Consider the following 14,516-nt stretch of genomic DNA (forward strand, 5'->3'; position numbering starts at 1 on the left):
TTTTGAGTATGCTTAACTTGTAATTTTTAGATGTTTTTAAATTTATTTACGTTTGACGTGTTAAGGTGAATTTAGTAGTTTCATTATTATTACTATTATTTCAATTAAATTGGTGCCATGATTCTTTTGTTCATTGTGAGTATAAATAGGGCAATTTGACTCCATTTAGTCACCACTTCAAAAGGGAGGTACCCCTATTATTATTTCAATGTCAATTACATGCTTCTATGTGTTTCTACGTGTTCCTATGTGTTTATATATTTTTTATATGCTTTATTTATTTGATTTGAATGTTCGCTTAAATTTTCTTGCATTTGTTTAGTTAATTTTATAATTATTTAAGAGGCATTTAAATACCTCAAAAATGTAATAGATAGGATAAGTTTATTTTAGCATACTTTCCCCCTTTTAGATTGTAGTTAGGCACTCCCCGATGTAATAGGTAGGTTGTGTGTTTATGTGGCTTATGTGTTACATGTCTTACCCGCTTTCCTTAGGATTTTTTGCATCTAGATATTATGTTTATGTGTTATGTGCTACGTGCTATTATGTGCTTATTTGTTTTAATTTATGCTTACTTGTCTTATTATGTATTAAAAATGCATGACGTCACCACACTAGTCCAACACTAGTTGTGGCTTCTCCCTCCGCTTATTTGCTAGTCCAACGCTAATAAGGATTTTTAGAAATGGGCTAGTCCAATGCTAGACCCTTTAGGCCGTCCTGCGCTAGATTCATCTTTGTGTGATAATTCACTACATTTTCATGCATATTTTCATTTTTAGAATCTTTTTTCATTTGCACGCTATTTCCTATTATATTATCCTCTACCCCCTATCCTCTATATGTGTTAATCATGTCATTTAGAATTGCATCTCATTTTAACTAGTTCATTTGCTTGTCCAGATTAGGAAAATTATTCTTTGAACATGGGGAATGGGGTGATTATAACTTTTTAGTTTAAATATCCCATTAATCCCTGTATAAGAAAATCATGTCACGAATTTTTGTCCCCCGTACCCGTTATGCTTACATCCCTTTTTCTTTGATCACTTATATCTATGTATATAATTTAATTTATTTTCTTTACTTTTCTTTTTCATCATTTGCATACTCGTGACCCTTTCAAGGAAGTATTTTGGCCTTCGCAATTAATGCGATTGGTTCAATTAAACCCTTGAATGAACATTTTGTCCCTTTCGATATTTTTAAATTTAGATTTGCATTCATGTAGGAAACATCCAAACGTGATAAAATTAATGGTTAGATTAAGAAAATTTTGACTAAACCACGCAACTAGCTTAGACTAGGTTGAAAGGGTGCCTTAGGTTTGAGAAAATTGAACCTTTGCCTTGCCTTTCTTCAACCGTGACTCCCGAACTCATTTTCTCTGTTTTCAAAGATCTGGAGTTGTCGAAAAGGGTTTTATTTTTATTTTATTTAAAAAACACTTTTGGGTGACTTGGTACATCCGAACTCGATACCAAGTGACGACTCCTAATTTTTCTTAAAAATCCTTTTAGACTAAATTTTGGACTCAAATTGTCGCATTTTTTAAAGTCCCATTTTAGGTCCTTCTTCATTTTTCATTTATAAAATCAAATCTTTTATAAACACCTTACCCTTTTATTTTCCATCGCGAAAAATGGGGCGCAACGCTCTTCCAGCTCTTGCAGTTCCTTCATTTACTCTTCTTTCTCGGATTACTGCTAGCACAAAACTCTTCACTTATTACCTCCCTTTTGTCTTTGACCTCTAGACAGACCTCTTTTACTTCAACAGAGATAAGTTGGTTCATTCCTTTGTCAATATCACAATCCATCCACACCTGATCATACTCCACTTTCTCTTTTGACTGATCCACTCCTATCTCCTCTACCTCTCTCCCCCCAACTCTCTGACTCTTCCCCTTTGTATTAACTTCCCCTTCTCTCCCCTTATCTTGCTCCACTATCCCCCTTCCTATTCTACCCTGTTCCATCTGCTCTTCCCAAACCTTACCAATCTTCTTAACCTGCTGATTCTCCTCGCCCCTTCTAACCCCCTTAGCCTCCCCAGTTCCTATTTCTCTTTCTAAGTCTTTCCCTTCCTTTTTATGGAATTCCTCTATATATGTCAGAAGTAAGTTCTTAGCCCTACTGTGGGAATTATTTTGTTGTGTATGATACTCCTTAGAATTGTTATTCTCTGTCCTTCGCACTTTCTCACTCCCTTCATATCTGTTATTGGCCTTCCTGTTCGGGCTTCTAGAAAAGCTAGCTCTTAGCCAGTTTCCATATTGCTATTCCCATTTCATATCAAAACCTTTAGATCCACAATTCTTCTCATTATGACCAATGATTCCACAACAAAAACAAAAATTCGGGCATTTTTCATATCTAAATTCTACCCACCTCCTCTTACCAATTACCATTACATTTAATCGTAGTACCTCTAGGAAGAGGTTTAGTAAGATCAAATTCAACTAGCAATTGCATATGTCTACCTTCTTTACCCCCTTCTAGGAGGATGATTACCCCGATCACTTCATTGAATATTCCTTCAATCTTCCTCCCCACCTCTCTGGTAACCCAGTGTAGAGGCTGATTCCATACCTGGACCCATATTTTGCACTTGTTAAAAGCATAATGTTCATCTTCAATTCCCCCCATTCATTTCAAAAGTATTAACGTTTGGCCGTCATAAATCCATGGCCTACCATTCAATGCTCATTCCAGATCTGATCTCTGCGCAAACGTAAATTGAAACATATTAGCACGGATCTCCGTCACGTTTAAGTTTTTCGGATGAAGCCACATATTTTCTGCAAAGCTTTTGATCCCATTCGTATTTGCTATCTTGTCTCCCTAGACCTTTCCCAACAGACTCATACTACACTCCTCGATTCCCTTCGTGAACTTCTCTTCCTCCAGCCACACGCCATCTTGCTCTGTACTTGACAGAGTAAATTTTCTCATCACCTCCTCCAGCTCCTCCATCCTTCACGAAACCACAGTCCTCCCCTGATTCGAATTCAGCTGCCTCACCTTGACTAAGCAAGAAGAAACTGTACCTTCTATGCTTCCTTACCAGTTACCTGAACCACAAACAAGCAGAGATAAGCTAAAGGAAACAGACACTAAAATCTACATGTTAAGAAAATAACAGAATCCAATTTGGGTTTTTGAATGCATTCTAGTTCCTGTTTAACGTCAGATCTAGCTCAGAGATCAACTCTAGGCTCCCAATTAGAAACTCCTTACATAGATCCGGTTTATGGACCCGTCTATTTTGGGGAAATTTGGATGCAAATTTTGATTATGAATGTGGAAGTAGTTTGGAGAAATGGCGGTAATTTTGAAAACGAGTAAACACCTACTATGGGGGAGAAAACTCTCCAGAAAGAGAAAGTACTCTCAAGGAGACAGACAAGGCAACTTTTTTGGTCAATTGAGGTTGACTTAACTGAAATATGATGACAGAATCAAGCCTGCCTTCATAAAATTAAAGTTTAACCTCATGAAATTTGTTTAACAGAATGCAAATTCCCGGGCATAATAATCTAGAACTGAATGAGACGGACAAGTGCACGGGTAAAGTCTTTGCTTGTCCGCTAACAGGTGAGGTGATACTCCTATTGTTAGAATATTTTAAAATATTGAAAGTTTGGACAGAATTCTAGAAGTGGCTTTCTGCGTTTCATTCGTAACCTTTCAGGTTTCATCCGTCATTTGAAAGGCTAATTCCTTCATTTATTGCTCAAAACAAATCGTGCAAATATTAATTTGACGTGAAGAAGGTATTAAACTATGCCTGTCGGGCTTAAGCCTATGGATTTTTTTTTTTAAAAAAAAATTGCTGGGTTGCTGGGCAGCAGCCACTTGAATTTTTTTTTAAAAAACCTGATGGCTACCGGCTGTGTCACCCCAATTGCCATCACCAAAAGTGAAAAAAAAAAATGTCAACGGTCATGACTAGGTGTTCAGGCTGGTATTGAAACTTTTCCTCAAGATATAGTTGTTCGGTATCAATACGTTCCCTGGCAGAATGGTTAGGCAAAGCATTGAAGGAGAGCAGAATTATAATTGGTAAGGGATAATATCAGAAACCTCCTTTGAGATTTTTTTTAATATCACCCGGCACTTCTAAGGTTTTAAAATATTACTTACCTTCCTTATTTTTATTATTTGTGTAACAAAATTTTTAAAAGCTCTAAACTACCCATTCACTTACTAAATAAAAATACTCCTAAACCTTTGTTCATTCAAGAAAATCATCACCTAAAAATTAATCTCTTGTAGTATTACAACATCATAATGCTATACTTCATAAAAATATAAATTTTAAAAATAAAAAAGATATTTGAAAAGAAATAGGTTTGCACCAATTTAACTCTATATGCTTAAAATTGATTTACATTATTGTTTTCAATGTCTTCTCAATCCTTGTGCAAACTATTAAATTGTATCAATTATTATAAAACTTAACACAAAATAAGCAAATAAATCATGCCCCACTTTATCACAATCATAAAACATAAAAAATAAACAAAATTTAATTTATTATAATTTACAAATAAAATATTACATATGAATCCAAACAATGAGTAAGAGAGAATGATGGAGAAAAAGGAAAGAGAAGCATGTGACTTTCGTTTCTTTTTTAAAAAATTTTTGAACTTTATTTATTTGATATGTGAATTAAGTGTCAAGTGAGAATTAATATAATTTTTTTTACAATTATTAGAGAAGGTAAGTGATATTTTAGAAACTTCAAGAGTGTCAAGTGATACTAAAAAAAAAATCTCAAGAAAGGTTTCTGAAATTATCCCAATTGGTAAAGAAGCAATATCAACTACATTGATTTTTTTTTTTTGTAGAATTTTGGGCAACACCAAGTATTCAAACTTGTCGAGGATGTAGACAGAAACAAATAGTATATCAAAGATGCATGAAATGAACCACCAAATGATAAGCTCCAATGGCCATAATATTTGCAGAATTTTGTCAAAAAGCATGATAACAATATATTAAAAGATAAAACATACGATAATATCTGTAGAATCTTGTCATGACTAGGGCTGCAAACGAATCGAGCCGCTCGCGAGCGGCTCGAGTCAAGCTCGAGTCGAGCTCGTTATTAATCGAGCTTGAGTCGAGCTCGAGCCGGCTCGAGTCAAACTCGAGCTCGAGCTCGATCTCAGAATATTAAGCTCGTTAGCTCGCGAGCCGGCTCGCGAGTTTGGGTATATATATATATATTTTTTATTTTTATTTTTATTTAATAATAAAATTACGTATATTATATATATATTTTTTTATTTTTTATTTTTATAGTAAAATTACGTATATATCCTTAATATTTTATTATTTATTAAGAAAAAATATTATTTTATTTATTTTTTAAAAATATAAAATATTTATTTTTTATTTTTTTTCGAGCTCGAGCTCGAAATTTGCCGGCTCGTCGAGCTCGAGCTCGAGCTCGAGCTTGGTAAAATTTAGTCGAGGCTCGGCTCGATTAGCTCAAAGCTCGACTCGGCTCGGCTCGTTTGCAGCCCTAGTCATGACCACTGACGTTTTTTTCTTTCCTTTTGATGATGGTTACCAGGCTGTGTCAACCCAGTAGTCATCAATTTTTTTTTAAAAAAAAACCAAGTGGCAGCCCAGCAACCCAACAATTTTTTGAAAAAATTTCATAGCCTGTCGGACTTATTAAGCCCGGCAGGCATAGTTTAATGCCTTCCGTTTGTCATATCAATACTTGCACGATTTTTTTTTGAGCAATAAATGAAGGAATTAGCCCATTTAAAGAGATACAACTATAAACATATTTCTAATGGTTAATAACTATTTAGGGGACATGACACCTTATTCATGTCGATCAATTTGTGGTCTTTTGGTTGCAAACAAAAAGATCTACAAACTCTAAAAAAATTTCTGCTATTCTCTTCTTTGTTTTTCGGGGATTGTAACATCTTAATGCAGAGTTTTGCAACCAAATTTCATCTTATTTTAGAGGATATTCGTCCTTGACCTTTTACACATGGTAGTGGACAAAGAAAGTTTTAAGGAAAGTGATTTGTAATCACGATTTGAAACATTTTCTTGTTAGTTTTAGGGATATTTTATAGTATTCTCTTTGTTGTTATTCCAACAATCTTAAAGTTTTATTCCTCCTTTGAAATAGTAAGTACTATAAATGATTTAGTTTCTAATATTATTAAACTCAACCGTTTTGATGGAGGAAATTTCATTCGTTAGAAGAAACAAGTGCATTTCCTTCTTGTGACCCTCAAAGTGGTGTACGTTCTAACTATTTCAAGGCCTGCAACAAATGATGAAGAAGAGACGTTGGATGACATATGCAATAAGCGAAAATGGTACACGAATGATGAGATATGTGAGGGGACACATTTTCAATGCAATGAGTATCGAACTTTTTGATGTGTATCATTCGGTGATAACAGTCAAGGAACTTTGGAGCAAGTTAGAAGCATGGTACATGAGAGAGGATACAACAAATAAAAAAATTTTTGTCTCTAATTTCTTTAACTACAAAATGATAGACAAGAGGCCTGTTATGGATCAATTTGTTGAACTTGAAAAGATGCTTAATCATTTTTCTCAACACAATACGTTTATGGATGAAACAATTGTTGTTAGTTCCATAATTGATAAACTACCACCCTCTTGGAAGGATTTCAAGAGAAATCTCAAACATAAAAAAGGAGAGATCGTTCATGAAAGTCTTGCTAACACTTTTCGTGTTGAGGAAGAGTTTAGAATGTAAGAGAACAAAAGAAGTGATGATTAAAATATCCAAAGGGATGGGATTGAAATCCAATCCAAGAATCACTAACAATGGAATCTTAATTCAACACTAGTTATAATAACAAGGGATAATTTCAGATACCTCCCCTGAGGTTTCTGACAGTTTCACTCCCCTCCCCTGTGGTTTCAATAATACCACAAACCTCCTTTGTCAGATTGTGAGGTCCCATTTCTTACGTCATTGGTGCCAAAAAAACTTAAATACCCTCACAAGTTTGCTAATATTTCATGATTATTTGGAAAATTTTAGTTAAGTTAGTTATAAACACAATTAATGTAATTAACGAAAAATTAGAGTCCTAACAACCAATATAGAAAGGGGCCTTCAGCAAAATGGCGCCAAACTTAGGCGCCATGGTCTGATTGACATAACAGCTTGATAGGCACGTACATATAGAAGCAAGAAACTTACTTTGTTCCCGCCATTGTTGAGATATAGCAACTGAGGTTGATGGTTGGCAAACAAAGCTCTTGATTCTCGTTAAGAAAGCTCTTGGCAAACAAACTGAAGAGTCTCTTAGCTCATTAAGAAAAATTTACCAGGTAAGTGTTTAAGATTTCGTACTCTGTTTCAATATGATATTGGCAGCTTATGATGATTTGGTTGTTGTTTGTGTAAGCTTCATACATGTTTGCTTATGATTTTCTGGTTTGTCATGTGACTTGGTTTGCTAAGCCTCTACCAGATTATGCTTACTTGATTCTAAATTTCTCGTCTGACTTGGGTTGTTTGATATAGTTGGATGCCAAACCTCAGATAGCAGCTTTCCAGCATGATCATATAATTGAAGGTTTCATTTACTGAACTTTCGGTATCCACCAGACATGCATGAATTGTCCAAATGTGTCTGCTTACTCTTAGACAAAATATTCTTACTTCTGTGGGAAAAACACAGAGTTAGGTAATTTTTTTTAGACTAATTCATACAGGTTTAGCCTCAGTGCCCTCTGTATGTAGGCTTTGTTGACACGAGCCCAGATCACTCAGATAGCTTGATTTCAAAGTAGTGATCCAATAAACATCTTCAATCATTGCATAGCACTGCATTTGTGATCCTTTGGATAAACACCTGAAGAACTACTCACAAGAGCAAGTGGTGTTTTCTGAAGTGAGTTTGCGCCACGCTTACAGTTCCTTCTCCTTGTGATTATTTCATCAGATGTTTGTTCTTTCCACATGATCCCTTTCTGCATCTCACTGTTAGATCCTGGACTGGAATATGTTTCTAATGTTTTGCGGATGATCTAACTTCTTTGATGGAAAAAGGGGCGTAGCAGCTTTCCAGCATGATCATAAGCGAATATTTCGTTTACTGAACTTCTGGTGTCCACATATATACATTGTCCAAGTGTCTCCACTTTTAAGGCCAGAATTGCTGTCAACTGATATACCTTTCTTCTGTGGGAAAACAACTGAAAGTCACGTAACATCTTTAGTATAATTTCTCAACATTGTAATTTGATGTCAGAAGCATAAAATGAAGTCAATGGTACAGAACATGAACTAAAGTAGTGGATTGGGTTTATTTTCTCAGATTTAATTATTTTTGTTAAGCAAGGGATGGCCGAGACTGTCCTCTACGAAATTTCTACACCAAACAGAAACTATACATGAATATCTAAAGATGAACACATACAATATATTCTAGGGTAATGAGCAAGTGTATTGGAGCCACCTTTTTGTGATGTTGTTCATAACTTTTTATTTACCCAACACTGTCTTACTAAATGGTCCTTCTGCTCAAGTTTTCTAGTGTCTCACTGTTTTGTGTTCATTTTTGACTTGTATACACTTATAATATTTTAACGGAAGAGAGCTGGAAACATCCAGATTCCATGTCCAAATAATGAATATGTTTGTTGAAGTAAACAAGATTTTTCAAACTTCCCTGTAACAGCAAGATTTTTTTGTCCTTGGGAATAAAATCAATGAAAACTAGTTGAGTAACCAGATAGTTGAGCTGCTAATGGTTGCCTTGCGATTACATCGACAGTATCTATTTCTAATTGTAAATGATCTAGGTGAATTCCAGAATTCACCGCTACTGCTTGAACTGGCCATTTGTGCGTGTGTTTGTTACTGCTGCAGTTCATCCAACACCAAGCACTTCAGTTGCATCCAACATCAAGCACTTCAGTTGCATCTCGGAAATTAACATTTGTTTGTTGCTGTTTGTTGCATCTCTTGCTGCTGCATTTTACTCTCATAAATAGCCTTCTGGACTGGCCGTTGCATATGGACGTTAGAACTAACTGCCAGAAAGAGCTGTTGCCTTCCATTTTGTTCACTACTGACGTTCAGACCTTAATGAATGCATTGGTCTCACTTACACCCCCCAAGTTTCATTCTTCTTAAATTTCCTGTTTTTTCTTCACATGAGATTAGCTCATTAATGCAAGATAATGAGGGCATTTGTGGTATACACTTGTTTCTCTCTCCAGCTACTGATTTTTTATTGTTTGTATTTTTAAATTGGGTCTATTTTGGCATTACCTATCTAGTTTTAAGGGAGGTTTGTGGTATTATTGAAACCACAGGGTAGGGGAGTGAAACTGTTAGAAACCTCAGGGGAGGTATCTGAAATTATCCCTAATAACAAACCTTGAATTCAACGAGTGAAAGTATATTGATATAGTGGTTTGAACACTACAAAAGATGCTGAAAGGTGTAGTGTGATTTTTTCCGTTTGAAATTGGAAGGTGCATTTAGAATTCTTAACAAGTCTTGTAAAATGCTACAAATGACGGAGCATTAAGAGTTTGCTTATATGAATGTTGGATTGATGGCATCCAAAAAATTTTGGATTTAACTTTGAACACATTCATAAAAAGATAGGGATATAAGGCCTAATGTATCACTTGTATACACAAATTGAAGAGAAGTGAATTTGTATGTATTCATTTATGTGACTTGTTGCATATATTTTTGGTTCGAAACTTATCTACCAAGAAGTATTAACAAGTTATAATCAATAAACACTGAGATGGTGGTTCAATTGACAGATACCATTGTTTATGCATAGATTATTAGAATTTTTTAGTTATTCGTAAAAAAATTTTCAATATGTTAAAAATGGTGGGAGATTGTTAGAATATTTTCAAATATTGAAAATCCGGGCAGAATTCTAAAAGTAGCTTTTTACATTTCATTCACAACCTTTCAAGTTTCAACCGTCATTTAAAAAGATACAACTCAAAACATGTTTCTAACGAATAATAACTATTTAGTGGATATGAAACGTTATTTATGCAGATCAATTTGTGATCTTTTAGTTACAGACAAAAAGATTTACAAATTCTAAAAAAATTTCTGCTCTCCTCTTCTTTGTTCTTTGAGGATTGTAACAATTTAGTGCAGAATTTTGCAATCAAAGTTCATCTTATTCTAAAAGATATTCACCCTTAATCTCTTACACATTATAGTGGACTAATAAAACCTTAGGAAAGTGAGTTGTAATCACGCCTTGATTTGAAGACTTCTCATTAGTTTTGCGGTCATTTTATAGTATTCTCTTTGTTGTTGTTCCAACACCTATTCTCCAATATCCGGATCTGTTATTAACTCAAGAGTAAACCTACCTGTACAGGCCCTGTAGTCCTGAATTCATATTGAATTCATATTAACTCTGTACAGTGTCCCTTTCAACATAACTTAGTGAAAATTAACCAAAAAAAGAAAACGAAAATTGATCCGTCATCCTAACAATTAACGACTACTCTTAGCCCTTATGCATCTCCAGCCTCAAGCTCTTCTAGCAGTTTACGACTTTTTGCAGACATGAGATGAAGTCCATTTTGATCCACATCTGTAGCAGAATTCATAGCTGCAGCGACAAGTGATGTGAATACAACCCTCGATTTTTTCCACGTGCATTTTGCAACTAGGACATTTCTGCCAGCTTTTCTTCTTAGCAAGTAGCTTGAACAGACCATCATCCTTTCCTCCCTTCTTGGCATTCAGCTTCTGGAACTCCTTGCATTTAAATTCTGAATGCCATGGCACATGACATTGTGCACAGAATGATCTCCGGCATGCAGGACACTTTATCTCCTTTATGACTTCCCCAGAATCGTGTATCAACATGGCTGAACAATCACGGAAAGGACAGAACAATTTCTGGGAGTTGGGGATCAATGACTGACATAGGAACTCATCCCACTTAACCAGGACATCTTTCGGGATCATCAGCCTACAGATGTTAAAATCTAATGTTGCCTTGCAATCTGCTCCTGGACAACTAATGATTTTCAAGTTGTCTTGGATCTTTGCCACAATGTGCTGACTTGTGCATTCATAACAAAACGAATGGGCACAAGTATCATTTCTGAACATCTCCCAACTTTCTTTAGCTTCCATACATATTCCACAGAAGATTTGGGATGCATTATCCACATCATTATCAATCTTAACTTGCCTTGAATCCACATCTTCTATCCTTCCTTGGCTAGATGAAGATGCAATACTTGCCGTATCAGAAGAGAGAGAGGCTAGCAAAACTTCCTGGATCTGCAATTCCATCGAGTACTTGGAATCTGAAACATGAAAACCCACCATTTTTTTCTACCATACAACCGAAAACAAGTCAAAGAATCAAATAACAGAAACTAAATTGCTTGCAGAAAAAATATTGTTCCTTTCTCAGCTTATCCTTTCACTATCTTCCTGTCATGTCAATTGAAGAGAAAGAAAGCAACAAAAGGCCGGTGGAGTGGTAAGCTTTTGTGCATAAGAACCAACACCATTTAACACTTTGCAAACAACATTAAAAAGCATCTGATACAGGAGATTGCAGTTTCACATACGGCAATAAACCTGACATTGTTTCTGCCTCTCATTACATGGAGAAACCATAACCACTGAAGGCAAATGTAGATGCAGCTGAAATTTCATAAAGAGACTAAATCAAAGGCATAACCATCAAATTCAACAATCTAAATTTAAACTTCCAGTTGTTTCCCTTCCATCGAGGCATTTTTAATGAGGGAGCTGATTATAGTGAAAGCTGAAACTGGCTGATGAGGCAAAGAAAAAATGTTGGTTTCCTGAATAGGTTTGAGCAAACACTTGCAAGCAGGATTTTAATAGGTGATTGAAGCTCTGGTTCATAAAATTGCAAATTCCTGTTTGTGATCCATCATCCTCACCCTCCACCACCCCCCACCACCACCACCAAAAACACAAATAACTTTATCAAATCATAAGTATTCTAGAATAGCGAGCATTTCATTTCACTGCATTTTAGTACTAAAAGTTGTTCAAAGCCTTCATCCTTTTGAAAATACAGCTCACGTCACGGTACTTAATCTCGGTCATGTCCTTTAAACAGACTGTGATTCTAAGACAAAAAATTTATAGCTAGCAAAACAAAACTGCAAAAGTACATCCCCACTGACAAGTTTTGCTGCAAGGCAGTATTTTGTTATAGATAGTACAAAAATTACCAAGAACAGAACATATAAAGATCATAAACAAAGAAAAGGGAAAAAAATTGAAGCTGCGAAATTGTACCATCAACAACCAAATTCACCTACAAACCATGGGAATAAGCAAAGAAATTTAAAAAAAAATCCATTTTTGTGTTTTAATTTTTCAAGAATGAATTAAAAGTATCACTTAAGTCCCAAAACAGAAGAACGAATTAAATGATACCATCAAATACATGGTTCCCATTATACTTCCGGTACAAAGTTTCCGAGGGGTCTCCAGCAGGGACCTTCTTGATTGTCTTCTTATTCTGCACTTTTTTGTTAGAAAAAAGAAGCCACACGGTTGCCGTGGCAGCTAGAAGGAAGAAGATGAAGGGGATGGACCAAATAAAGATCGTCTGCAGGTATAGGGAAACGCCGGAGTTGGACAACATCTGCCGGAAATTGCTGACGTTAGACTGGATTGAACTGAGCAGAGTGTAGTAGCTGTCCATAGTGAAGACTTCGAGCAGCAGTTTTGCACAGAATATCTTGAGAATTGGGAGTCCCAATGTTTACAAGAGGGGAGTTTTGGCTGTAATCTCTACTATCATTTATTTAGTGGCAAGTTTCCGTAAAAAAAGAAAAAAAAAAAAAGGTAAACCTTGTGCTAAATAAATGCCAAGAATTCCAATCCCAATAATTGAATTATTTAATTAATGAGGTATATTATACTAAACAAGTACTAGAAACATGTTCTTAAAAAGAAACAAGTACTAGAAACATTTTCTTAAATAGAAATATTTACCTATTGTACAATTAATTGACTAGATTCTTTTTTGGGAAATAGCTAACTAGATTCTAAAGCTAGGATCTTTTTTTTTGTCTAAATGGCCTTTTGTTCTTCTCAACTTCTAAATTTGTTTTTTTCTTTGGATAGATTTTCCTTTTTTTGGTTCAAAAGGATGCTCCAAACCAAAAATGTGAGAAAATTTGATAGTCAAATCACGAGTCTCATAATCACTTGACTAATATTCTTAACAGTTAGGTTGAGTCTGGATGACCTTTTATATAGATTTCGTAATTTGTCTTTCAGATGTACATGGATTTAGCTATCATTAAGAATGGGAGATAAAGAAAATTAAGTTGATAGGGATAATATTACATGATATTAATATCATGTTTATGAGGAAGTTACAAGTCACAATAGTTACAAGTCTGATAATGAAGGCCACAAAACTGAAGTCTTAATCGAAACATCACCTAACAACCTGTGGTTGGTACCATGATTCAGAAAGTAGTTGTCCATCCATCATGATAATGGCTGGAAAAAGCAAACTATCATCACTAGTAATAAATTCCCCTAATCAAAGTCAAATTTCAAAGAACTTAAATAATAATAATAATTAAAAAAAAGGCTGTGACTTGTTAGAGAAGGAAAGTTCTGCAAAAAAGGAATGATATGTGACATCAATTCAAAGTTAATTAGAATTGTGAAGTATTAGAGGTCAAGGTTAACTAATAATTAAAGACTTAAGAATACACATCCTGTCCTTGCGTCATGTGGCATTAGGCATATCAAAGACCGCAGAAACACAAGTAGTCGTATAATTATTTTCCAGAAACAGTTCAATTAAGGAAGAAGAATCTCTTGTCAAAAGAGTATAAAGCAGAAAACAAACAAGAAGGAAGAAAAGGGAAAAAGAACAAAAACGAGGAACAGAGAAGAAAAAGAGTCCCAGACGTATAAGTAGAACTAATTCACGTGTTTGGTTTGGTAAGATGTTGCATCTGCCATTTATCCGAAACCAGAGTCTCAGAGCAGCCAGGACTCGCAAAATAATTACATCAGATTTTAATGAACGAAACTTCTTTTATTGGTTTATGAATTGATGACTGGTGCAACTGCTTTACCAAAATTGCAACTGTTGCGAATATGAAAGAGCCAAAGCTGAGTTGCTGGAATTATAAATAAATATATATATATATATATATATATGGTACAGGTATTTGTGACAAAAAGAAGGTACATTGAACAAACTGCACCCTCAAATGAATATAATAAAAATGCACCCCCAAATATTACATGTTTCTCACTTTCCCCTACTCCTCCTCTGGCTTGGTCTGATTAGGTTAATTCAGCTGTCAAACTTTGCAGCTTTACCCAATTTGTTGCTGATCAACTATGAAAAGTACAATCTAGTCAGATCATTTCAGATGGATATGTTGTACATTTGCACGAAAATAACATATGTGCCTTGATAAAATGTATTAATACTTTGGCTAAACCTGTGATGA

General features: G+C 35.0%; 1 protein-coding gene across 1 annotated transcript; it reads right to left on the minus strand.

Annotated features, from left to right (window-relative positions):
* Positions 1–10,345: 10,345 nt before the first annotated feature.
* LOC113714663 (uncharacterized) lies at positions 10,346–12,823 on the minus strand. The gene is made up of 2 exons (XM_027238642.2): positions 12,463–12,823; positions 10,346–11,345 (listed from the first exon to the last, which is right to left on the minus strand). Exons 1-2 carry the CDS (start codon positions 12,731–12,733, stop codon positions 10,573–10,575), a joined length of 1,044 nt encoding a protein of 347 aa, XP_027094443.1. The 5' UTR covers positions 12,734–12,823; the 3' UTR covers positions 10,346–10,572.
* Between the last annotated feature and the right edge of the window lie 1,693 nt (positions 12,824–14,516).

The sequence above is a fragment of the Coffea arabica genome, chromosome 10c, assembly GCF_036785885.1.
Source record: "Coffea arabica cultivar ET-39 chromosome 10c, Coffea Arabica ET-39 HiFi, whole genome shotgun sequence".
Taxonomy (NCBI): Eukaryota; Viridiplantae; Streptophyta; class Magnoliopsida; order Gentianales; family Rubiaceae; genus Coffea; species Coffea arabica.